Source organism: Boleophthalmus pectinirostris, unplaced genomic scaffold (genome assembly GCF_026225935.1).
Source record: "Boleophthalmus pectinirostris isolate CB_2022bp ecotype Guang Dong unplaced genomic scaffold, ASM2622593v1 HiC_scaffold_1, whole genome shotgun sequence".
Classification (NCBI taxonomy): domain Eukaryota; kingdom Metazoa; phylum Chordata; class Actinopteri; order Gobiiformes; family Gobiidae; genus Boleophthalmus; species Boleophthalmus pectinirostris.
The window spans coordinates 38,659,141-38,683,167 of record NW_026570970.1 but is presented as its reverse complement, the minus strand read 5'-3'; the positions used below and the strand labels follow the sequence as shown (position 1 = coordinate 38,683,167).

At 44.6% G+C, this 24,027-nt stretch overlaps 1 protein-coding gene across 1 annotated transcript in view; it reads left to right on the top strand.

The window, feature by feature from the left end:
- dnah7 (dynein, axonemal, heavy chain 7) overlaps positions 1–24,027 on the top strand; it is a 187,205-nt gene that overhangs the window by 9,658 nt on the left and 153,520 nt on the right. The window contains 18 exon segments of the mRNA XM_055162193.1: positions 445–639; positions 1,203–1,472; positions 5,363–5,490; positions 6,072–6,150; positions 6,848–7,072; positions 7,802–7,948; positions 8,914–9,093; positions 9,645–9,785; positions 10,364–10,731; positions 11,078–11,264; positions 13,323–13,516; positions 14,094–14,292; positions 16,768–16,908; positions 18,950–19,162; positions 20,134–20,243; positions 21,051–21,219; positions 21,885–21,987; positions 23,577–23,704. Of these exon segments, the coding sequence (XP_055018168.1) occupies positions 445–639; positions 1,203–1,472; positions 5,363–5,490; positions 6,072–6,150; positions 6,848–7,072; positions 7,802–7,948; positions 8,914–9,093; positions 9,645–9,785; positions 10,364–10,731; positions 11,078–11,264; positions 13,323–13,516; positions 14,094–14,292; positions 16,768–16,908; positions 18,950–19,162; positions 20,134–20,243; positions 21,051–21,219; positions 21,885–21,987; positions 23,577–23,704 (3,177 nt within the window).

The window sequence follows — 24,027 nt, the reverse complement described above, 5'->3', positions numbered from 1 at the left end:
GTCAGATGCTCTTTGTCACAGACATAGCGTCCTTCAGCCCTCTTTTGAACAAACCCTTCTCCCATCTTAAAATAACATTTTGATTTCAAAAAACGGTGACTAACCTAACATGCTCACCAAAATCTGATTATGATCTGATTATAAATTTCTGAAGATTTAAAATGCTTTAATGACATTGATGTGAGTGATCAGAAGGACTATGATGAGAAAAGAAATCAGATGAATTTGATTTTTAATTGTCTTATAACTCATAAAACCTGATAATCACATTTTGAGTGTCCTCTTTCAAATATTAATTTAATTAATTTGCGTATTCACAATTGTCTGGCCACAAAATATGGTAATAAATCTGATGCGGTGAGGTGCATATCGTGAACATATCATACTGACAGATTTGGACCTGTTCTGTCTCTATTTGAACTCCCTTTCCATTTGTTTGGTCAGCCATCAGAGCGAGCCTTCGAGCACCCGGGCTTCGTGCTGCACCTGGTTTTGGTGGACAATGAGATCAAGTTTGAGCCTGAGTTTGAGATGTTTGAGGAAGTTTTTCTGAGCGTGTTTGACCTGATGCTGCGATCTGCTGCTGTGGTGCCCAGAGTGGAGACCAGGCTCTACAGCAACTGGGTAAGTGAGGAAGGAGCTGTCAGGAGACACAAGGAGCAAGGGTTTATATCAAACTACAAAATATGAAACAAACAAACAAACAAAGAGTTGAGCATTGTAATGCAGATTTTGTAAAAACATATGTTTTTTTCCCTGTGTTTGCTTCAGCTCCTCAATATAGAATCACAAAAACACTCCCATTCCTCCAATTCCTTTTGTTAAGAAATGCTAAGATAGCATTAATGGAGATTTTATCATTTAGTCACTAGGGATGTAACAGTTATTGTGGTATTGTATCATCAAAAGTTTCACAATATTATCTTGGGCTATCACAATATATCCAGTCACAAACTCAGCTGCTTAAAGTGCTTAGTTCTTTGGATCATGACTGTAATGATTCATACCAAAGACATTTGAAGACATTTTCAAAGGAAAAAAGGATTCCTGTTCATCCTGTTAGGTCCTGCATTTGTTGTGTTTAGCTTGTCTTTTATGGAGGATGACAAATATGTTTCAAATATGTTTTTCCAATTGTCCGTGTGGATGAACAGGTTTGTGTAAGTGTAGCTCACTGTGATGGCCTGTGTCTTCTCTGTCAGCCTCCTGGTGACAGCAGCACTCTGAGGCCTGTGATCCTGCCTGAGGTCCTGGAGGCCCATCGTGAGCAGGTGGTCCGAGTTCTCAGAGAAGAGAGTCTCAAACCCAGAGAGTACCTCAGAAACTTCGATCAGTATGTCTCTTTAGTGAGCACCCTGGCAGAGGACGATGTCACACACTTCCTGTCAGAGCCACACAGCTTCCAGGAGATCATGGTGGAGGTGGTGCACTATGAGCAGCTCATAAAGCAGATCAAGTACACGCCGTATCAGGTAATACTGAGCTTTGGTATTAAAGTACATCTGTACATGTTTCAGCAATCTTAATCGTTTATTTTCAAGGCGCCATATTGTGATCAATCCCTGTTTTCACCACCACTGATATACAAGCACTGTGCTCTAGTTATTTTGTTCTCCAGTTTGATCAGTGATACATGCAATATTCATCAGCGTTACGTAGTCACTTTGGTACAAATGTAAAAATATCCGCTGCTTTCTAACGTTTTCTGCAGCTCATCCATCGAAGGTTCAGACTCTTTGTTGTGAAGATGTTTTACGGCGACATCAGCCCACAATATTTTTACATGGGAGTCAGTGGACCTATTTCTTTTATTAAGTTGTTTTATATAAATATAAATATAAATATATAAATATAAATATAAATATGAGTTCCGTGAACCGTCACCTTATCGTGGTGGAGGGGTTTGAGTGCCCGAATGATCCCGGGAGCTATGTTGTCGGGGGCTTCATGCCCCTGGTAGGGTCACCCAAGGCAAACAGGTCCGGGGGGACGGGTCAGACGAAGAACGGTTCAGAAGCCCCACATGATGAGCAACACACAGAGGCCAGTTACGTCGCCCGGATTGGCGTCACCGGGGCCTCACCCTGGAGCCAGGCCTGGGATGGGTGCTCGTCAGCAAGCCTCTGGTGGCCGGGCCTTCCCCCATGGGGCCCGGCCAGGCTTAGCCCGAAGGAGCAACGTGGGGCCGTCCGCACGTGGGCCCACCACCCGCGGGAGGAGCCATATGGAGCCGGTGCAGAGAGATCTGGGCGGCAGTCGATGGCGGGGGCCTCGGCGACCTGGGAGCCTGAGCTTGTGCGGGAGGTTGAGCGTTACCGAATAGATATAGTTGGCCTCACCTCCACGCACAGTTTGGGCTCTGGAACCCAACTCCTTGAGAGGGGCTGGACTCTCCATTTCTCTGGCGTTGGCCGCGGGGAGCGGCGGCGGGCTGGTGTGGGCCTGCTCATTGCCCCACAGCTCAGCCACTGTGTGTTGGAGTTCACCCCGGTGAACGAGAGGGTCGCGTCCCTGCGCCTTCGGGTCGGGGACAGGTCTCTCACTGTGGTGTCGGCCTACGGGCCGAACAGCAGTGCTGAGTACCCGGCCTTCTTGGAGTCCCTGGGAGGGGTACTAGACCGGGGACTCCGTTGTTCTCCTGGGGGACTTCAACGCCCACGTGGGCAACGACAGTGACACTTGGAGAGGGGTGATTGGGAGGAACGGCCTCCCCGATCTGAACCCGAGCGGTGTTTTGTTATTGGACTTCTGTACTACTCACGGTTTGTCCATAATGAACACCATGTTCGAGCACAAGGGTGTCCATAAGTGCACGTTTCACCAGGACACCCTAGGCCGGAGGTCGATGATCGACTTTGTAGTCGTGTCATCTGACCTCCGGCCGCGTGTCTTGGACACTCGGGTGAAGAGAGGGGCTGAGCTGTCAACTGATCACCACCTGGTTGTGAGTTGGGTTCGCTGGTGGAGGAGGAAGCCGGAAAGACCTGGCAGGCCCAAGCGTGTAGTGAGGGTCTGTTGGGAACGTCTGGCGGAGCCTCTGTCAGAGGGACTTTCAACTCGCACCTCCGGGAGGACTTCTCCCGGATTCCGGGGGAGGCTGGAGATATGGAGTCCGAGTGGGCTTCATTCTCGGCCTCTATTGTCAATGCGGCTGCTCAGAGCTGTGGGCGTAAGGTCTGTGGTGCCTGTCGCGGCGGCAATCCCCGAACCCGGTGGTGGACACCGGAAGTAAAGGATGCCGTCAAGCTGAAGAAGGAGTCCTATTGGGCCTTGCTGGCTCGGGGGACTCCTGAAGCAGCTGACAGGTACCGGCGGGCCAAGCGTGCTGCAGCCCGTATGGTCGCGGAGGCAAAAACTCGGAGCTGGGAGGAGTTCGGGGAGGCCATGGAGAAGGACTATCAGACGGCCTCAAAGAGATTCTGGCAAACCGTCCGGCACCTCAGGAGGGGGAAGCAGTTCTTCACCAACACTGTTTACAGTGTGGGGGGAGAGCTGCTGACCTCGACTGGGGACGTTGTCCGGTGGTGGAAGGAGGAAGCCGAGGCTGGGGACTCGGAGGCGGACTCATCCATCACCCTGGCTGAAGTCACTGAGGTGGTTGGAAAGCTCCTTGGTGGCAAGGCTCAGAGGTTGGATGAGATCCGTCCTGAGTACCTTAAGTTTCTGGATGTTGCAGGGCTGTCTTGGCTGACACGCCTCTTCAACATCGCGTGGCGGTCGGGGACAGTACCTCTGGACTGGCAAACCGGGGTGGTGGTCCCTCTGTATAAGAAGGGGGACCGGAGGGTGTGTTCCAACTATAGGGGGATCACAGTCCTCAGCCTTCCCGGTAAGGTCTATTCCAGGGTACTGGAGAGGAGAATCCGGCCGATAGTCGAACCTCGGATCCAGGAAGAGCAGTGTGGTTTTCGTCCTGGCCGTGGAACACTGGACCAGCTCTACACTCTCCATAGGGTGCTCCAGGGTTCATGGGGGTTTTCCCAACCAGGTCACATGTGTTTTGTGGACTTGGAGAAGGCATTCGACCGTGTCCCTCATGGTGTCCTGTGGGGGGTGCTCTGGGAGTATGGGGTCCGGGGCCCTTTGCTAAGGGCTGTCCGGTCCCTGTATGGTCGGAGCAGGAGCTGTGTTCGCATTGCCGGCAGTAAGTCAGACCTGTTCCCGGTGCATTTTGGACTCCGCCAGGGCTGCCCTTTGTCACCGGTTCTGTTCATTATATTTATGGACAGAATTTCTAGGCGCAGTCAGGGGCCGGAGGGAGTCCAGTTTGGGGACCACAGGATCTCATCTCTGCTGTTTGCGGACGATGTTGTCCTGTTGGCTTCATCAAACCAGGACCTGCAATGTGCACTGGGGCGGTTTGCAGCCGAGTGTGAAGCGGCTGGGATGAAGATCAGCTCTTCTAAGTCTGAGGCCATGGTTCTCGACCGGAAAAAGGTGGCTTGCCCTCTCCGGGTGGATGGGGAGTCTTTGCCTCAAGTTGAGGAGTTCAAGTATCTCCGGGTCTTGTTCACGAGTGAGGGGAGGACGGAACGTGAGATTGACAGGCGGATCGGTGCAGCTTCGGCAGTGATGCGGTCGCTGTATCGGACCGTTGTGGTGAAGAGGGAGCTGAGCCGAAAGGCGAAGCTCTCGATTTACCGGTCAGTCTTCGTTCCTACTCTCACCTATGGTCATGAGCTCTGGGTAGTGACCGAAAGGACGAGATCGCGGATACAAGCGCTTGAAATGGGTTTCCTCCGCAGGGTGGCTGGGCGCTCCCTTAGAAATAGGGTGAGGAGCTCAGTCACACGGGAGGAGCTCGGAGTAGAGCCGCTGCTCCTCCACGTCGAGAGGAGCCAGTTGAGGTGGCTCGGGCATCTGTTTCGGATGCCTCCTGGGCGCCTCCCTCGGGAGGTGTTCCGGGCATGTCCCACTGGGAGGAGGCCCCGGGGAAGACCCAGGACACGCTGGAGGGACTATGTCTCTGGACTGGCCTGGGAACGCCTCGGGGTCCCCCCGGAGGAGCTGGAGGACGTGTCTGGGGTGAAGGAAGTCTGGGAGTCCCTGCTTAGGCTGCTGCCCCCGCGACCCGGCCCCGGATAAGCGGACGAAAATGGATGGATGGATGGATATGAGTTGTTGTTTTTTTTGGCCCCCATAGTCTAAAAACAAGCGGAACAAACTACTGCTAAAAGTAATTATACTTCATGCTTGTTGTATTGTCATAAACATACAGAAGTAAGCTGAGGTAATAAGTGTTCAGTTCAATAAAATTAAAGATTAAGATGAAATAAAATCATTCAAATATGTCTAATGCTTGTGCCACTGTAGTCTCAGTATCTGCCTGTAGTTTCTGTCATTGGACCTGGTGTGAGTGCAGGTGGAGCGTTTGGGCCTGTTTGAGGTCCAGTCTCACAAACTGATCCAGACTCTGACTGAGAGAGCTCAGGATCTGCAGCACAAACTGACCGAGAAGATGTTACGTGACCACCAGAACATCAACAGACAGTAAGACTTACTCACTGCCTACTCGCTCACTGATACTCTGCAGCGATCGTCAATGTTCCCTGTGGGTCTGATGCCAACCAGAAGCACTGCTCTGTCTAAAGTTCTCTTATTTTTTTATTTTATTTAGTTGGAACTTATAATAATTAATCAAATGTAAGTGTATTTGTCCTGTTAAAAAAAAATCTCTCAAATAACAAGCCCAAGCTAGCTACTATTATCCAACAGTTTTTCAGTAAGTCACTCTCACTTTTTTTGTATAAAATCAAATTCCTAAACAGGTCCATGAACTCTCGCATTCATCACAGGCTCCTGAAAATGTATTGTTTAAAACCATTTTGTATCTGTCTTTAGTGTTCAGATCATCTAAACACTTGTGTACATTAATGTGTACATGTGTCACCATGGTAACTGCTAAACATTCCCTCATAGAAATTCATGCATAACACCCCCAGCATGATGTCACTGCAAAGTATGAATAGACATTTATATTCTATTGTTATTTTAACCCTTGAGTAGATTAGAAGAGCAGACAGTGAGGCCTTTTGATTTGAATAAGCGTTTTCACTGCTGTGGCTCTTCAGATTGTGTGTGGAGTTTGAGAAGATCACAGAGATGGCCCGGAAGACTCCTCCAGACACGCAGAAGCTCATGGAACTCAAGGTGGAGCATTCACATTACTTTGTTTATAGAAAGTTTTTACTCAGCTTTTAGACCTACCCTTCTTTTAAAGTTAGTGTGTACTACAGGCTATTATGATTCTCCAATTTTTACTTAATGTAGTGGGATAATACCTGTTGTAAATATAAAAGATAGTTTTGCTCCAATCAATAAGCAATTTGTGAAGAAAAGTTGGAAAATGTGATGAAAATTACAGGAAGTAGAGAGTTCCACATTGATACACACTAGAAAGAATTCTGTCCATATTTTGTGATACTTTAATGATATTTCAACAGAATAAACGTGTTCTTTTGTCAGATCATATTTTCTGTGTACATTAGAGAGGTTGTGGCCCAGTGTACATCAGAGGTACATTTTACCTAGAACAGAATTCCCTAGTGTGATGTCATCATTTCCAAACTGGAAGTACAATTTTATTACAATACAAGTACGACAATACAATACAATTTTAACGAAAAAATAATCATATTAATAAAATGGGGAAAAATGTAATGTTTAGCAAAATATAATGGTCTTAACTGTTTTTTTTTTAGTTAAATGAGTAGTCTAACTTAGTACTGGTTTATCTCTGAAGTCTGGCTTTGAGCTGATCATGTTGTTGTTATTGAGTCTTGTCACTGCCCACAGTGGTACTGTATGTAGTCCCTGTGTAACATGACCTCTCCTGTACTGTGGCCAGGCCTATATGAACAAAGTGCAGTCCACAGAGATGCCACAGCTGCGTCAGAGGGTGATGGACTCAACCACACAGTTGTGTTTCCTCGTGGACTTTGTGACATTCTCTCCTCTGCACACGAGGCTCAACGCAGAGACCATGGGCTGGCTGGAGCGCATGCCCTCCGAGTTCAGACACCACCAGCAGATCGTGGCCAAGAAAACCGAGGACTACCAGCACGCCCTCAAGGTCAGAGCCACGGCTGCCCAGGGGCAATACCCACCTCTCACCACCACCAGGCACACAGTCACATTACAGTGTCCTGCCAAAGATACAGCAACACTGCAGACAGGAGAGAATGAATTCAAACTGTGACCCTCTGGTTACAGCATGGCCACTCTACAGCCTGTGCCACTATTGTTAAAGTTATGGTACTTTATGGAGCTCAGCAGTGGCCGCCCGCCCCTGGTTAACAAGTACATTTCTCATTCATTTTTCTCATGGACTTTCCAAAAGTTGAAAGCTCAGGACTAATCAGCTCTGTGGTGACTAATGACCACAAGACTTGCCATTTTATGAACATCTGTTTCTGAAATGTTTTAAACTGCTGAGTTATTATAACATTTTGCTGAATTTTGCATTTTAAACATGCTTTTTGGGCTTGAAACAACCACATTATGGATATTAGTCAGCACATAGCGATGTCTTTGAACTGTTAATATTAGATTTTTTTTTTTTAAAGTGTATGGGAAAAATGAATGGAAAATTTACCTCTGGAACCAGTGGGTGAGACTGATGTGTCTCCTTCATTTGACCCATCCTTCTGTGTCGCTGGGTTAAACCTGCATTTGATCCCACCTCCAGATCTTGAGCTGGTCTTGGGCAGGACTACTGTAGCTGGAGGTCCAGACATGCTCCATAGTAACAAGGCACTGAATTGTAAGGAGCAGTACCTGTAGTGTTTTTCTCACCTTGCAGATGTCCTGTGAGCATTTTGTGGAGGAGCTGAAGAGTTATGCTGCTCAAGTGGAAGAGTTTGTCACTTTTGGCGATTTGGAGGAACTTGAGCAATACTTGAAAAAGGCCCAAAGTCTGCACCACAAGCTGGAGGTGGCCCTGGAGAAGGTACCACTGCTTTACTGTAGTTCAGAGACACTAGCAGGAAGCAGTTTACAGGTCATCCACATTTCTGCATTTGGGAAAAGAAACCAGCAAAGGTGATAGAGTAGCCAAAAATTGTACCCAAGTAAGAGTCATGTTACTTCAAAATAATATAACTCAAGTAGAAGTACAAAGTAGTGGTCCCATAAATTTTGATTTGATTGATTGATTGATTTCGGTCACAGGTATATTTTGACAATATTTCGCAGACAGTCATATTTAACATACATAGACTGAAAAGGTGTAGGCTGAAGATGGAGCTTATTATGACTACCCTTTGAAATTACTCAAGTAAGAGTAAAAAAGTATTACTCTACTAGTAAGAGTAACTTAAAGAATAAGTGATTTATAATTTGAAGTTAATGTAATTTGAAGGATAAAACATTCAGTAACATTAAGTCACAAAATCTCTTATTTTCAATGGACAGATTCAAAACTTAGACAAACTAAATCATATCTGAAGGAGCTGTAAGAAACACAAATGTTCAGATCATTTCATATTGTCAACATAAAGCTTTTGTCACTTAGAGCTTTACTAACAGTAACCACTTTTACTCATGTATGAGTACTGTTCCTTCAATAAACAAAAAATACAAAAGTAGGAATAAACGAATGCTGCTAGAAAAGTACTCTGAAAAGTAAAATTTCTTTAAAAAAGTTACTCAAGTAAATGTATCTGAGTACTATCCACCGTTAAGACAGTGTTTCCCAACCACTCACACACTTGTTATAGTTTCAGATCAAAAAAGGTGAAACTGGATCAAAATCTTTGTTGTAGGTTTTACATTCTTATTATGGGAAACAACAATAAGACTACTGCTCAAGCTAACACTGAGTAAACAGAAAACATGCCTTTGACTCTTGAACGTTCTATAAAGAGACACATGCATTACATATAGATAAATAAAGTGTGTACGTTTCATTTGTAGATAGATGAGATTAACCGTGATGAGGAGGCGTTTGGGTGGCCCGTCTCTCAGTATCCTCAGAGGAAGAAGATCCTGGACGAACTCACACCGTTCCTCAGACTTTATGAAACAGCGTCTGACTTCTTGAAGCAACACAACAAGTGGCTGCACGGGCCCATGTCTGAGGTCAACCCGGACAAGGCAAGGACTCTTTACACTGCAATCTACAGCGCACTTGTATTCTATTGTATAATATTTGACAAAGATACCTACTGGATATAATGTTTTATGTCTAACTTTCTTTTTCAATTCAACAACAAAGTATAACTGCAATCAGCAATGATTGGCCCTCACCTGTACTTATGCCCCACCCATTCTTATGCCCTATCCCTAATCCCCTAATCCTAGCTATAGTCTCTGGGTCCCATTCACCCTCACCTCCTACTCCTTCTCTATCCCCTCACACCACCCTAACCATGACTGTGACCCTAACCCTAACCCTTGGCCCCTAACACTAGCCCTAACCATAGCCCTCGCTCTAAACCTGACCCTATCCTCCTAACCCTTAATCCTTAACCCTAACCTAACCCTAGATCTAGTCCTAACCCCAACCCCTAACCGTGATCTTGGCCATAACCTCCTAACCTTGAGCCCTAACCCCTAACGTAACCCTAAGCCTAATTCCTCTAACAGTGTGTTTGTGCAGTGATGGAGAGTAGAGCGTGACATGCATTGCTGTTTTGTGTCTCCAGGTGGAGGGCGATGTGGGGAACTACTGGAGGACTCTGTACAAACTGGAGAAGGGCTTTGCAGGTGTGCCCAAAGCTCTGCACATCACCTCCAGTGTGAAGAGCACAGTGGAGCAGTTCAAGGAGCACATCCCCATGGTCCAGGTCAGATTTTAAGACACTGCTTTTCCTTATCACGACAACATTGGACCATTTTTAAATGTGTTGTGGGCAAATATGAAATGAAATGACAAAGAACCAAATGCTGTCGCTAACTGTAATAGACATTCAAATAGAACAGAGAAAGTGACAGTTTATTTATTTACCAAAATACACCCTGAAATACTCAAACATCAATTACCAACAGTATTCTTCATAATGATAGTTATTCTGTTCTGTGATAAGCAGGCAGAGAGCTGGTTTGCAGCTACACTACAAATAACAGAACAATGAGGACATATTCTATATCACAGCTGTGGATTGTGTTCATAGTGCTGTGTTCATTGTAGAGATGCACTGATCCAGCTTTGTCTGTTCCCATACTGATGTTGATAGCCGATAGCAAACAATACTGGGGTACAGACTGAATATATCATTTATTTCCATTAAACACAAGCAGCATAAGGTACAATGATCCATATGTTTTGTTTTGTAACTACAGAAGAGTTTTGTAAAAATACAAGTTTAAGTTTCTGAGACATTCTGGGCCACAAAGGTGTCACAGTTGTGTCGTTTCTTCACAGGTGCTGTGTAACCCTGGTCTGCGGGAGAGACACTGGTCAGCCATGTCTGAAGTAGCCAAGATCCCTCTGGACCCCACCCCACACCAGAGCAATGTGTCCCACTTCCTGTCCCTCAACCTGGAGCTGTTCCTGGGCAGCTTCGAGGGCATCAGCGAGGCAGCCAGTAAAGAGCACAGTCTGGAGAAGGCCCTAGAGAAGATGAAATATGAGTGGAGGGACATGGAGTTCCACCTGCTGGCCTACAGAGACACAGGCACTAGTATCCTGCACTCTGTGGAGGACATCCAGATGCTCCTGGACGACCACATGGTCAAGACTCAAACCATGAGAGGCTCCCCGTTCATCAAGCCCTTCGAGGAGGAGATCAGGTGTGTGCTCCATTACACATTATTATGTCATATGCACAAGTGAAAAGTTATTTACAAGTAACAGAAATCTGAGAGGTTTAAAGGAATTTCTTCATATAAAATAAAAATGGCCTGTGGGGTGAGGAAATGGACTGTTCACAAGACAAAGTTTTGTACCTCCTTTACCTGAGAGTGCTTTATGCCATGAACATGACGGTTTCTGCCGTCTGTCATTATAGCAATAACACAAAGTATAGAACAAAAGACAGTATCTTTTGAATGGGGAAAAGTCCTCACAAAATCTTCAAATGAGAAAGGAAAAATTTGCCTGAAACCCTTGACTAACAGTGTAATGTGTCATGTGCAGAGAGTGGGAGGGGAAGCTGCTGCTGCTACAGGAGATCCTGGATGAGTGGCTGAAGTTCCAGTTCACGTGGTTTTATGTGGAGCCCGTCTTCAGCTCCCCTGACATCACAATGCAGATGCCCGAGGAGAAACACAAGTTCACAGCTGTGGAAAACACCTGGAGAGAGACCATGAAGCAAGTGGCTCTGGTGAGGGGCGAGGACAGTGTCAGAGGAACGCTCACACTATACAATCACATTTAAAACAATATGAGACGGAATATTTATGGCTTTTGTCCATATACAGCATGATTATTGCAATAATTCTAAAAAAAAAAAAAAAATGGAGAAGGAAATGGTCACAGTGGGCGTGTATCGGTGGAGGTGAAAACGGGTAGATCAAAGCAATGACATCTTGAATAAAGGAGAGTAAAGATGACTCAGACATGCACAAATACTCCAAATACAACATCAGAGGGTCAATCAGAAGAAACTACTACAACAATGTTCAAAGCTCTGACTAATTCATTTCACAGAATTCAAAACAAAGGCACAATTTGCCACCTGAAATCCACTATGATGTGTGAAATAGTAATGTAAAAACACATAATTGCATCAAAACACATCAAAATATAGTGTTATAGCGACTGCAGTCAGAGCAGTGTAGTCAGTGTATGTTTTACACAGCACTGTGAGAAGAAAACAATCCAGTGAGTTAAAATAGAATGTCATGCCGGCACTGTCCACTTGGGGCTGCTCTCGCTCTTCCCTCGTCTGTGTCTGGGTTTCTTTGTTCTGTGCTCACTATCCTCAACAGCTATCTCCTGCTGAGGACTCACAGACTGTGCCATTCAAAGACAGTAAACACACACTCTACCACTCCACACAGCTGCTATAGACCTCCACAACACTGCAATATATACAACTGCTGCCATTCAAATGTGTGTGTGTGTGTGCGTGTCTGTGTGTGTGTGCGGTGGTGTCATTCTCTCATACATGGGCAGAGATAGGCCAGTTATATGAGTAAATGATAGATGGAAGAATACATTTGTAGGGTGAGTATTTATTGTGGTACTTTCTCGTTGTGCTGTTGGTAGTTTGCAGCTGATGACATCAACATTCATTGAGAGTGTGATGCTAACTGAAGGCACTGCTGTCTGAGGCTTTGCTAGAAGGAGTTTTATTTTCACAGGATCTGGCCAGAAAAAAATGATTTAGTTTGAACGACATTTTTACTGTTAAACAAATCGCTCTCAAATAATATTACAGTCACAAGCTAGCATCAGCCAATAGTTTTTACTTCACTCTCACCTTTTTGTAGAAGCACGACCACGGATGCTCGCACTGATCACAGACTCCTGAAAATGTGTGCATTGTGTCCTCATGATACCTGCTGAACATTCCACCATACAAATACATGTAGAACACCCCATGCTTTGCCATACTGCAAAGTATAAAGTAGGAACTTTTATTGATATTTCTCTACTACAATAAGATTTGAGCTTTGAGATTGAATTCATGATTTTTATGGCTCATAGATTCCGACCAAGTACTGAAATTTTTCATTTCTGTGGTTTTACTGCAACTCATGATTTTCAAAGAGATTGTATGTTTAAAGTTTAATCCAGCTTATTCCTGGATTTTTGTGTCAGTGGAAAAAGTAGTTTCAGTATTATCGTTTATTTTCTTGAGCAATATATCACACTTCAAACTGTGTTATTGTGACAGGCGTGGGCAGAGCCGGTGCTCCTCATTAGTATTTCCAGAAATATCCAAATCCTCCAAAAACATGCACAAAAGAGTAATCCTCCCGTTACAGGTACCAGCTCAAGAGCTGATGTTTATATGTATCTATTGTTCAGTAAAGAAGTGATGACTGAATGAAACATGTCTGACACCAGCATACTTCTTAACACATACAGATGTTTTTAGAGGTTTACAGATTCTAGAATGTGATGATGTCCTTCTCCCAGATGGGTTCATGTTTCATATAATCATCTTATTGATTATTTCATATAATAAACTTATTGATTAATATATGAAACATCCAAAAGGTACATTTACAGATGTTGATAGTGGTTATTTCTATTGGTGACTAGATTCATGAAAACACTAAATAAGTACAGAAATCTGCATTTGAAGATTCATTTGTATTCAATATTACTGGCCCTTAGGTTGTTGTGATGTCATCTGAAACCTAACAGTGGCTCATGTTCTGATTCAGTTCATTACATTCTGTCATGTCTGCTGCTCTTTCCATGTGTGCAGGACAAGCATGTGTTGGCTGTGATCTCCATCGACAAGATGTTGGAGAAGTTGAAACAATCCAATGCTGTTCTGGAGCTGATTCTGAAAGGTCTCAACAATTATCTGGAGAAGAAACGTCTTGATTTCCCACGTTTCTTCTTCCTGTCCAACGAGGAGCTGCTGGAGATCCTGTCAGAGACCAAAGACCCCACACGGTACAACACACATTTGACCTGTTCTGTCAAGTCTCTGTTAAACAGTGAGGGGATTTCATTTGACTGTATTTGATATGGAACAAAGCACAAAACATTCTAAAAACAAAACTAATGTACTAATGAAACTCTCCTGTCTCCTCCTATCCTTTACCTCCCCTCCTCTCCTCTCTCGCTCTCCTCCTCTCCTTCGCCTCCTCCTGCTCTCTCCTCCTCTCTCCTCCTCTCTCCTCTCCTCCTCTCCCCTCCCCTCCTCTCTCCTCCCCTCCTCTCCCCTCTCCTCCCTCTCTCCTCTCCTCTCTCTCTCTCTCTCTCTCCTCCTCCCCTTCTCCCCCTCTCCTGTCTCTCCTCCCCACCTCTCCCCCTCTCCTCCTCCTCCTCTCATCTCTCTCTCCTCCCCACTTCTCTCCTCCCCTCCTCTCCTAACTGTCTCTGTCTCTCTCTCCTCCCCTCCTCCTCTTCTCCTCTCTCTCCTCTCCTCCTCTCTCTCCTCTCCTCTTCTCCTCTCTCCTCTCCTCTCTCTCTCTCCTCCCCTCCTCCTCCTCTTCCTGTCCTCTCTCCTCCCTCTCCGCTCCTGCAGTGTGCAGCCTTTTCTGAAGAAGTGCTTTGAGGGCATAGCCAGTGTGGTGTTCACTGATGTTCTGGACATCACTCACATGAAGAGTTCTGAGGGGGAGGTGGTTCAGCTGCTTGACCTCATCTCCACGTCCAAAGCTCGTGGACAGGTGCAGAAGTGGCTGCTGGAGCTGGAGACTGGCATGATCGCCTCCCTGCACAAGGTTCTACTCACAACAAAATTAAAATTAGCTTTAATGCTCTCACATGAGCACCAGAGAGGCCACTAGCTCAACTAAATATGGACGAGTAACAATCATATCAAAACTAGCCTACACCACTGACAACATATTCCAGAAGAACAGATTTAAAGGGATAGTTTTTGACATGAATCTGTATGGCATCCCCGTGAGCAATGTCGTGCATCCAGACTGACTTACCCCCGACAGCGTCCGGTGAGCCGAGATACTGGCCGTTTTTGGTGCTGATGAAAGTAGTCCGGCAAGTTGGCTGGGGACTGTATAATAAAGCGTTTTTCTTCTCAAAACAATATGTGGAGAGTGATACATTTGCATCACAAAACCATCGTCCTCCAAAAAGTCAGACCTCATTATCGCTTGGCACTATTTTCTCTCCATTCGTATCACTGTGCGCTGCTGCCAGGTGACAGCCGCACACGGATCCATCACTTTCTTCAGTTGTTCGGCAGTGTTTACATGCTCAGACCGCCACAATGCGAGAGAGAGCTAACGTGAGAGCTAGAGCCATAAGTATATAAACTTGTATAAGATACATAAGATACATGGCTTTGTGGTAAAGGCAATGTCTTCATCGTCGGTGTCGTAATCAGACATGTTGTCGCTAACATTCCAAGTAGTAAACAAAGTGAACCAGGCGCAGCTGTCACCTGTGGGTAGCGCGCAGTGATACGAACGGAAAGAAAATAGCAAATGTATCACTCTTTTGAATACATATTGTTTTGAGAGGAAAAACTTGCCGGACTACTTTCATCAGCACCGAAAATGGCCAGGGTCTCGGCTCACCGGACGCTGTCGGGGGTAAAGTCAGTCTGGATGCACGACACTGCTCACGGGGATGCCATACAGATTCATGTCAAAAAACCCGAACTATCCCTTTAAACCACAAAAACTATTCTGAAACTTACACTATGGTTCATTCATTCATCATTTTACAGATTAAATCTTATTGTATTGCCCAGAAAAAAACAAAAATGTGCCAGAAGAAAAACTGCACACGATAAATGTTGACCCCCGAAAACTACTGTTCCAGCTTTCATATACTGAACCATGAGATTAAAATATAGTATATAGTATTTAGTATATATAGGCTGAGCAGTAGAAAGGCAGTGCAAAGTACTGCTTTTAATAGAGATCACACTTATCGCTCTAGTCAGTCACAATAAAGGTAAAACATCAGAAATAAGCATAGGTTTATTTAGTGAATAATATGAGGGTTTGTTGTGCCCCTCTGCACTCGCATTTCAACTCTGAGCCACAAACGAACAGAATTATTATTAATCAACGCAAAAGTGTCAAAATGTTTACAGATGTCTGATTTTTATTATTCTTCTTCCTTTAAATTTTGACAATGAAATGTATTACAAGCTCACCCACAGCCCTTTTAACATAAACTTATACGACAGCAGTGTAGTCCCATTTTGTGCAGTTGTCTCTTCACATTAAAAATAAAGCTTTCTGTGTATTCTTTAGGCAGTCGGTGTTCTTATATTTACTGCAGCATTGATGTATTCTCGTCGTTCATTTGTGAATAGTGATGAATGTGCGTTGAATACACAAAGTGATGGTTCAGAGTAGAAGTAACGAGCTAAACATAGGCACTTATTTATTGGGCTGCACCAGGGGGTAGAAACCAATGTCTTATTTATAGGTGGTAAATGGTTTCTGAATAATTTATGACTCGAAAAGGTGAACTGTTGTTTTCTAAATAAAAAGCCCACAGCAGTCTCTCAGCACCGAGCTGCCTGAAAAATACCTCTTTATTCAAAAGAAAGCGCTTTTTAAAGTTTGAAATTGCACTGAAAAAGGTTCCAAAAATAAAAAGGAAATTATATTTTGCCACACACACAGAGAATGTCACTGTTAGCAAAATACATACAAATGAGCTGATCTCTTTTGTGAGTTTTTGGTAAAAAATAAAAATAATTTGTCCCCCAATGGTCAATTTTATTTTTGCAGCAGAAGATAAATAAAAAAAAATCCAAGAACACCTCCTTCTCCTAGGTCAGCACAACTCTAGGACAGTGTAGAGTCTTGTTGTCTTTAGGACAGTGTGGAGTCTTGCTTTCTTTAGGACAGTGTAGAGTCTTGTTGTCTTTAGGACAGTGTAGAGTCTTGTTGTCTTTAGGACAGTGTAGAGTCTTGTTGTCTTTAGGACAGTGTAGAGTCTTGTTGTCTTTAGGACAGTGTAGAGTCTTGTTGTCTTTAGGACAGTGTGGAGTCTTGCTTTCTTTAGGACAGTGTAGAGTCTTGTTGTCTTTAGGACAGTGTGGAGTCTTGCTCAGAGCAGGAACTTCAGTGATATTGAGCTCTGGATGTCTGCCGACTAGTCTCAGTTTCAAACACATTGTCAGATGCAAACCCTTTTTTAGCTGCAAAACTTTTCTAAAGATGAGCCCTTTATAAATCCTGTTGTAATAAACATGCGTTTTGGTTTTCCAGGTGATTGGGGAGGCCATCGCGGCCTATCCCAAAGACCTGAGGATCAACTGGGTCAGAGCCTGGCCCGGTCAGGCCGTCCTGTGTGTGTCTCAGGTCTACTGGACACAGTACATCCATGACGCCATCAAGTCTGGACCCCAGGTCAGTCTTTAGAATGATTGAGCTGTATCAGAACAAGTGTCAGAGCACATAGACTAGTACACACACATGGACCAACATGAACCTACTGCACATATGCACATGAGAATCACACACATATAACATAACACCATTTAATGATGAAAATCACATTCTATTGTCTAAATAAAAAGTGGTTTTGGCCATCATCATGGTTTCAGAATTGGTACCGAGTATCAAATCTATTCCACAGTATTGATACTGAGTTTGAAGTTCTAGTCTAAAGTCAGAACACCAGGTCATAATTTGACTTGAAAAGCTTCATCTACTATAAAGTGTGTGTAGTTCACATCCCACAAACCAAACTCAGGTTCACTAGGCAAAAATACAACAGGGCTAAAGGAGGATGGGAGGGCATCTGACACACACATCCTGTACTGTATATTGTCAACATAGCTTCTTGATTTCCTTTATAGCTCAGAATGCTGTTTTAGTGTCCTGCTTCTCTGAGAAACATACACACATTCATTCACATTGAGTCTATTTTAAGCAGAAATGAGCACACAGGGACATGTGTCTGTGCCTGAGGATCTTTCACCATTAGGACCAGAATGTTGCCTCAGAATCCCAAGGCAGAGCTGTGTTTGTGTCTAAACCTCCATATCTGTTTTATCCTGTGCCCATTACATAATGCAGCTCAGTGACAGCGCTCAGCCTCTCAGCATTTGTCTTCATTACTGCTGCAGTCGGTGGATCAAACTCTTTTTACTGGTCTGGCGTTACCATGGCGACGACATCCTCCTCTGCAGCATCCTCCTGCCTCCCCCTGTTCCCATGGCAACTGCCTCTCTCCCCATCTCTGTACTTCTATGTACTCCCATACCCCCACACTCACACAAGTTTGATGGGTCCTGTGAATTGCTGCCAGATTTACTTGTCTAATCTCAAATTTCAGATTAAAAAAATATCATGACCTGATAAAAATGGCTTTGCTAAATAACAGGATGATGTTCACATAATAATACAGTAACAGCAGTAGTCCTCCCGCTGTCCTCACCTCTTCTCTGCCTCTTTAGACCAGTGGCTCTGCTCCTGTGTTCACAAATGCACCGTATTATTCTTGTAGCTCACTGTCCTGTTTGTGAAATGAATATGAGCTGTTCTGTGTAGTATTATCATCTGCCCCCCGCATGCACACGTCATAACCCTGCACTATAACATGCTCTGCTCTCTTGTAAAGCTTTACTGTTTTTCTGTGCTGTAAATCAGAACCACCAGCTGCTGCGTGACATTTATGAACTGAATTAAATGAAAGCCTGTGATAATCCCATTACACTGCTGATTCACTCACCTCGTGTTGTCAAAAGGCCAGTCGTAAATATGCAGAATGAGTGTGCAGCCACCTGTGAAAAGACGTGACTTACTGCCACATGAGGAGTTCAGACTGTAAGTGGTGCAGACGGGACTTTATCAGGGCACCATAAAGATCAAGTGTGGCTAGAATGTGTGTGTGTTCTAAAAATAGATCCAGGGGCTGACATTTTTGCTCCCGTCTCAATTAAACTCCACAGGAATGTAGAGTGGAATGCCATTTCAAATGTTTTGGCAGCATTACAACCACTTTTATAAGACCCTAATAGCCGTACTTCAGAATCTACTCGTACCTTTCAGTTGACGTCATCAGCATTCTGTGGAGGAACGGGCTGAAGCTAACTGGGGGCACTGCTCTGTCTGAAATGATGTTACTCAAGTCAAACTGGAGCTACAGCAGCTACACCAAGCTGGCATTAATCAACTATTTTTCAGCATGTCACTCTCACCTTTTTGTTAGAAATCAAACACCATAAACTCTTCACACATATTCGTTTTGTAATAAGATACAACTTCACTGAAGAAGAAGACTGAAGAGTGTGAAATGGGGGTGACGAGCAGATAGGACATTCAGCACATTGTCAGAGCTGAGGATCAGTCTAACGATGCTCAGATGCAGAGGGTCCTCTTGTACTATGTTTGTGTCACATTTCTCAGGTATGATAGTAATGTGTCTGTTGGATTGACTCTCCAGGCTCTGGAGGCCTACCTGCAGCAGAATAACCGTCAGATCGATGACATCGTGACTCTGGTGCGGGGGAAGCTGTCCAAACAGAACCGTGTGACTCTGGGAGCGCTGGTGGTGCTGGACGTCCACGCTCGAGACGTTCTGGCCTCTCTGGTCCAGAAACGCATCAGCAATGAGAACGACTTTGAGTGGCTCAGTCAGCTGCGATATTACTGGGTGGTACGTGAGCCTCGGTCTCATTATCATAGAGCCTACACTAGTCTTTTTTTGTGAATGAAAATGATGTATCAATAATAATGTTATCAATAATATGTATCTTCTCTGTTCACGACTGCCTGCAGCGTTAATCATCATAACCTCTGCTCATGAATGCATTAGGACGCATCAGCTAGCTTTTAAAAACTTTTTTGTTTAACCTTTAGTCATCCAGGAGAACCTCCCTGAGATTAAAAATCTCTAAGATTCTAAGAGTGTCCCGGCTAGTATTATTTAGTCATTTCTGGGGTGAAGGAGACAGTTTGTGCTTTATGAGTTGCATCTTTTTCATACTGATTCCATCATTCATCAGATGTAAGACAGATGCGGCCACAGACACAATCCAGACACAAAGTTTACACATTAATATATATAATTCTATAATTCTATTTTAATAATGTCCTGTCCACAGGATTCCTTTGGTGTCCTGCATAGTCTTTGAATTATAACTTATATAACAGAGAGCTAAAGGCAGAACCTGTATCTTTTCATACACTTGATTGTCAATTCAATCTTCCATCTTACTGAAAACACAAACAGGCAGAAGACAGCAGGATGTCAGGACCACTACAGTTTTTTATTTCATGTTGATAGGACCAATAATTCCAGGGGAAATTCACATTTAAAGTTTCTCATGAGAAACTCATGAGAAAACAAGACAAGAGTGTAAATCCTCCTCAGTACCACTCGCTCGTACTGCCACATGATTGGCTGTGGGCCTGTGGCTGTATCTTGCCGTATCATCGAGATCGACCCAAGTTGAGGTCACTATCTATCAATCTCATGATTTTTGGCATAGTCCTGCTCTGAAATGCAGCCATCACTTTCTATCCATAAATGTACACAACATGAGAATCCCAGAGTTTACAAAGTTCCAGCAGCTGTTAGTCTTGACTCTCTATTATAAATGTCTGTGTGCTGCTTTGTGTGACCAGGACAACCAGCTCCAAACCAAGATGATCAACGCAGGTCTGCCATACGGATACGAGTATCTGGGCAACACCCCCCGCCTGGTCATCACGCCGCTCACTGACCGCTGCTACAGGTGCCCTTCTTATAATACTACTAATACTACTGCTAATACTATTACTACACCAACCAGTACTATTAATACTACTACTGCTGCTAGAGGTACTACTACTGCTGTCACTACAAGGGCTAATAATACCAATACAAATGCAAATACTACTACTATTGCTAATACTACTACTATCACAACTGCTATTCTCTGTTATTGACCTCAACTACTGAAACTAATGATATTATCCAGTGTCTGCTATATATGTAGCATATAGTATATGTATTACTTCTTGTAGGACTTGACCCTTTTATTGAAAGGTTTGGATTGTATTAAGACCTCTGCTCTTTGTCGTCTTGTCTACTGCTACTCCTCAACACAAACACACCTGGAGTTGTGTTTTGTTTCATTCACACATGTTTAATACAGAAACCTGCATATGTAAGCTTCTCTCAAACAGAAAAGACTCTGTTCCACCTTGTGATGTCATGTGGTACAGGAAGTGCTCCAGTGTGTTTTTAAACTCCACACACCTTCACTAGAATCATTGCCAATCTCTACTGAACTCAAGGTAAAAGGAGCTGTTCACATGAAAACTATCTCTTCATGACATCACAAGGTGAAACGGAGCATTTAGAGCTTTGGAGATGTAGACAGGCTAATAATGCAGGATTACTCCAACATGTGTGAATGAAATAAAACACAACTCCAGGTGTGTTGTTGAGGAGATGACAACATTATAACATGTCCTAAAGCTCACAGGAGTCTATTTTGCATAATATATAATACATGCCTGGTGTTACCTGGGTGTAATTTCTTTTCACTCTTTTCTAGGACACTGTTTGGAGCCCTGCACTTGCACTTAGGAGGGGCCCCTGAGGGCCCAGCTGGAACAGGGAAAACTGAGACCACTAAAGACTTGGCTAAAGCTGTGGCCAAACAGTGTGTGGTGTTCAACTGTTCTGATGGCCTCAACTACATCGCTCTGGGGAAGTTCTTCAAGGTTAAAACCCCTCTGACCCTAACCCGCTTCTCTGTGTCATGACCCTAACCCGCTTCTCTGTGTCATGACCCTAACCCGCTTCTCTGTGTCATGACCCTAACCCGCTTCTCTGTGTCATGACCCTAACCCGCTTCTCTGTGTCATGACCCTAACCCGCTTCTCTGTGTCATGACCCTAACCCGCTTCTCCGTGTCATGACCCTAACCCGCTTCTCCGTGTCATGACCCTAACCCGCTTCTCCGTGTCATGACCCTAACCCGCTTCTCCGTGTCATGACCCTAACCCGCTTCTCCGTGTCATGACCCTAACCCGCTTCTCCGTGTCATGACCCTAACCCGCTTCTCCGTGTCATGACCCTAACCCGCTTCTCTGTGTCATGACCCTAACCCGCTTCTCCGTGTCATGACCCTAACCCGCTTCTCCGTGTCATGACCCTAACCCGCTTCTCCGTGTCATGACCCTAACCCGCTTCTCTGTGTCATGATCCTAATCAAGGTTTAAGCTTTATCTTATTATATTAAGATATTTATTTTATAAACAGTGCATTTTGTCCGTCCTTGATCCTACTGCGATATATTGATGAATGCTTCATGGTACTTAGCAATATATTGTGCAGTCCTAGTAAACATGAGCCTATCCCACTCTGCTTCTGTCCTGGTGCTCAGGGCCTGCTGTCGTGTGGAGCCTGGGCCTGTTTCGATGAGTTCAACAGGATCGACCTGGAGGTGCTGTCTGTGGTGGCGCAGCAGATCCTCACCATACAGAGAGGTGGGACTTTTTATTTGATTTAATCTTATTTATTTATTACCTCCGCCAAGGAGGTTATGTTTTTGCCGGCGTTTGTCTGTTTGTTTGTTTGTTTGTCTGTTAGCAACATAACTCAAAAAGTTATGGACCAATTTTGATGAAATTTTCAGGATTTGTTGGAAATGTGAAAAGGAAGAACTGATTTCATTTTGGGGGTGATCCGGAAGAAATCCTGGATTCTGGATCACTTTGAAATTTTAGTGGTAATTGGGGTCAAAAATTTTGTTTCTCAATATCTCGGTTAATTATTGACCAAACCCCATGAAATTTGACTCAGGGATGGACAATGGGATCCTCTTTCATATTCCAAAGGCTGATCCGGATCTGATCCAGAAGACTGATTTTATCGCAATTTCTATAAAAAATGGGGGTAGTCCTTGGCGGAGGTCTGCGCTCTCTGAGTGCTTTTCTAGTTTATTTATTTATCCATCCATCCATCCATTTTCTTCCGCTTATCTGCGGTCGGGTCGCGGGGGTCAGCACTCTGAGCAGGGCCTCTCAAACTTCCCTCTCCACACATACTTCCTCCAGCTCTTCTGGGGGGATCCCGAGATATTCCCAGGCAACCCGAGAGACATAATCCCTCCAGCGTGTCCTGGGTCTTCCCCAGGGCCTCCTCCTAGTGGGATGTGCCCGGAACACCTCCCAAGGGAGGCGCCTTCGAGGAATCAGAACAGATGCCCGAGCCACCTCAGCTGGCTCCTCTCGACATGGAGGAGCAGCGGCTCTACTCCGAGCTCCTCCTGTGTGACTGAGCTCCTCACCCTATCTCTAAGGGAGCTCCCAGACACCCTGCAGAGGAAACTCATTTCCGCCACTTGTATCTGCGATCTCGTCCTTTCAGGCATTACCCAGAGCTCGTGCCCATAGGTGAGAGTAGGAACATAGATTGACAGTAAATCGAGAGCTTTGCCTTTCGGCTCAGCTCCCTCTTCACCACAATGGTTCGATACAGCGACTGCGTCACTGCAGACGCTGCACTGATCCACCTGTCAACCTCACGCTCCATCCTCCCCTCACTCGTGAACAAGACCCCGAGATATTTGAACTCCTCCACTTGAGGCAAGGACTCTCCACCCACCTGGGATGGATTATTTATTGAATACATAGCAAATGCATTGGATTAGACTAGCTGTGTTGTTTTAAATCTTTAACAGGCTCATTTTCAGCACCTGTCTATAGGACAGGACATAGGAGTCCAGAAAGAAATGTTAAACTTTGTTACAAAGTACAGTTAGTTAAGACATAAGACAGACACAAGGAACATTTCAAACATTCTGTGGTAGTTCCTGTCCCACTTCAACCACAGTTTCATAATCCTGTTGCACATGTTTTGGTCAGTTTGTAGTTATAGGTCATAGGGAGGGGAGTTCCACAGCCTAGAGTCTTTAGAAGAGAAACGGGCAGTCCAAAAGATGTTTTAAACATTGGTGTTAGAGCCCTGACAGCAGACAGCCGGACCAGAGAACAGTGGTGAAACTTGTGGTCAGACCTGAATGTTCTGTGTCATGTGTCCCTCTCATGTGTAACAGAACACATATGTTGTGCAGGTATCGCGGCAAACTCTGAGATGCTCCTGTTTGAAGGCACAAAGCTGAAACTGGACCCATCCTGTGCCGTGTTCATCACCATGAACCCTGGATACGCCGGCCGCTCGGAGCTGCCAGACAATCTCAAAGTACAACCCCTCTCCCCTCTCATTCACACAATCAAGCTGCACACATTTTCTCTGACTCAGAGATTATTAGGAAAACTCATAGACTGTATAAAGAGGATGGACATAATTAACCTGCTCGCACTTCTGGCTCCATCGACTCCAGCTCCAATTCACATTCTATTGTAAAACTGTGGCCCCTGGCTCTGTAACTGCTGCTGTCAGACTCGTCATTATGGTCTTTGTATTAACCCACTCTACGTGATCCTGGGATTTTTATTTTGCTGTTGTCTGTAAATCAAGAGATCACGGTTGACTGACAGCGTTTCCTAGAGTCCGCCCCTGCC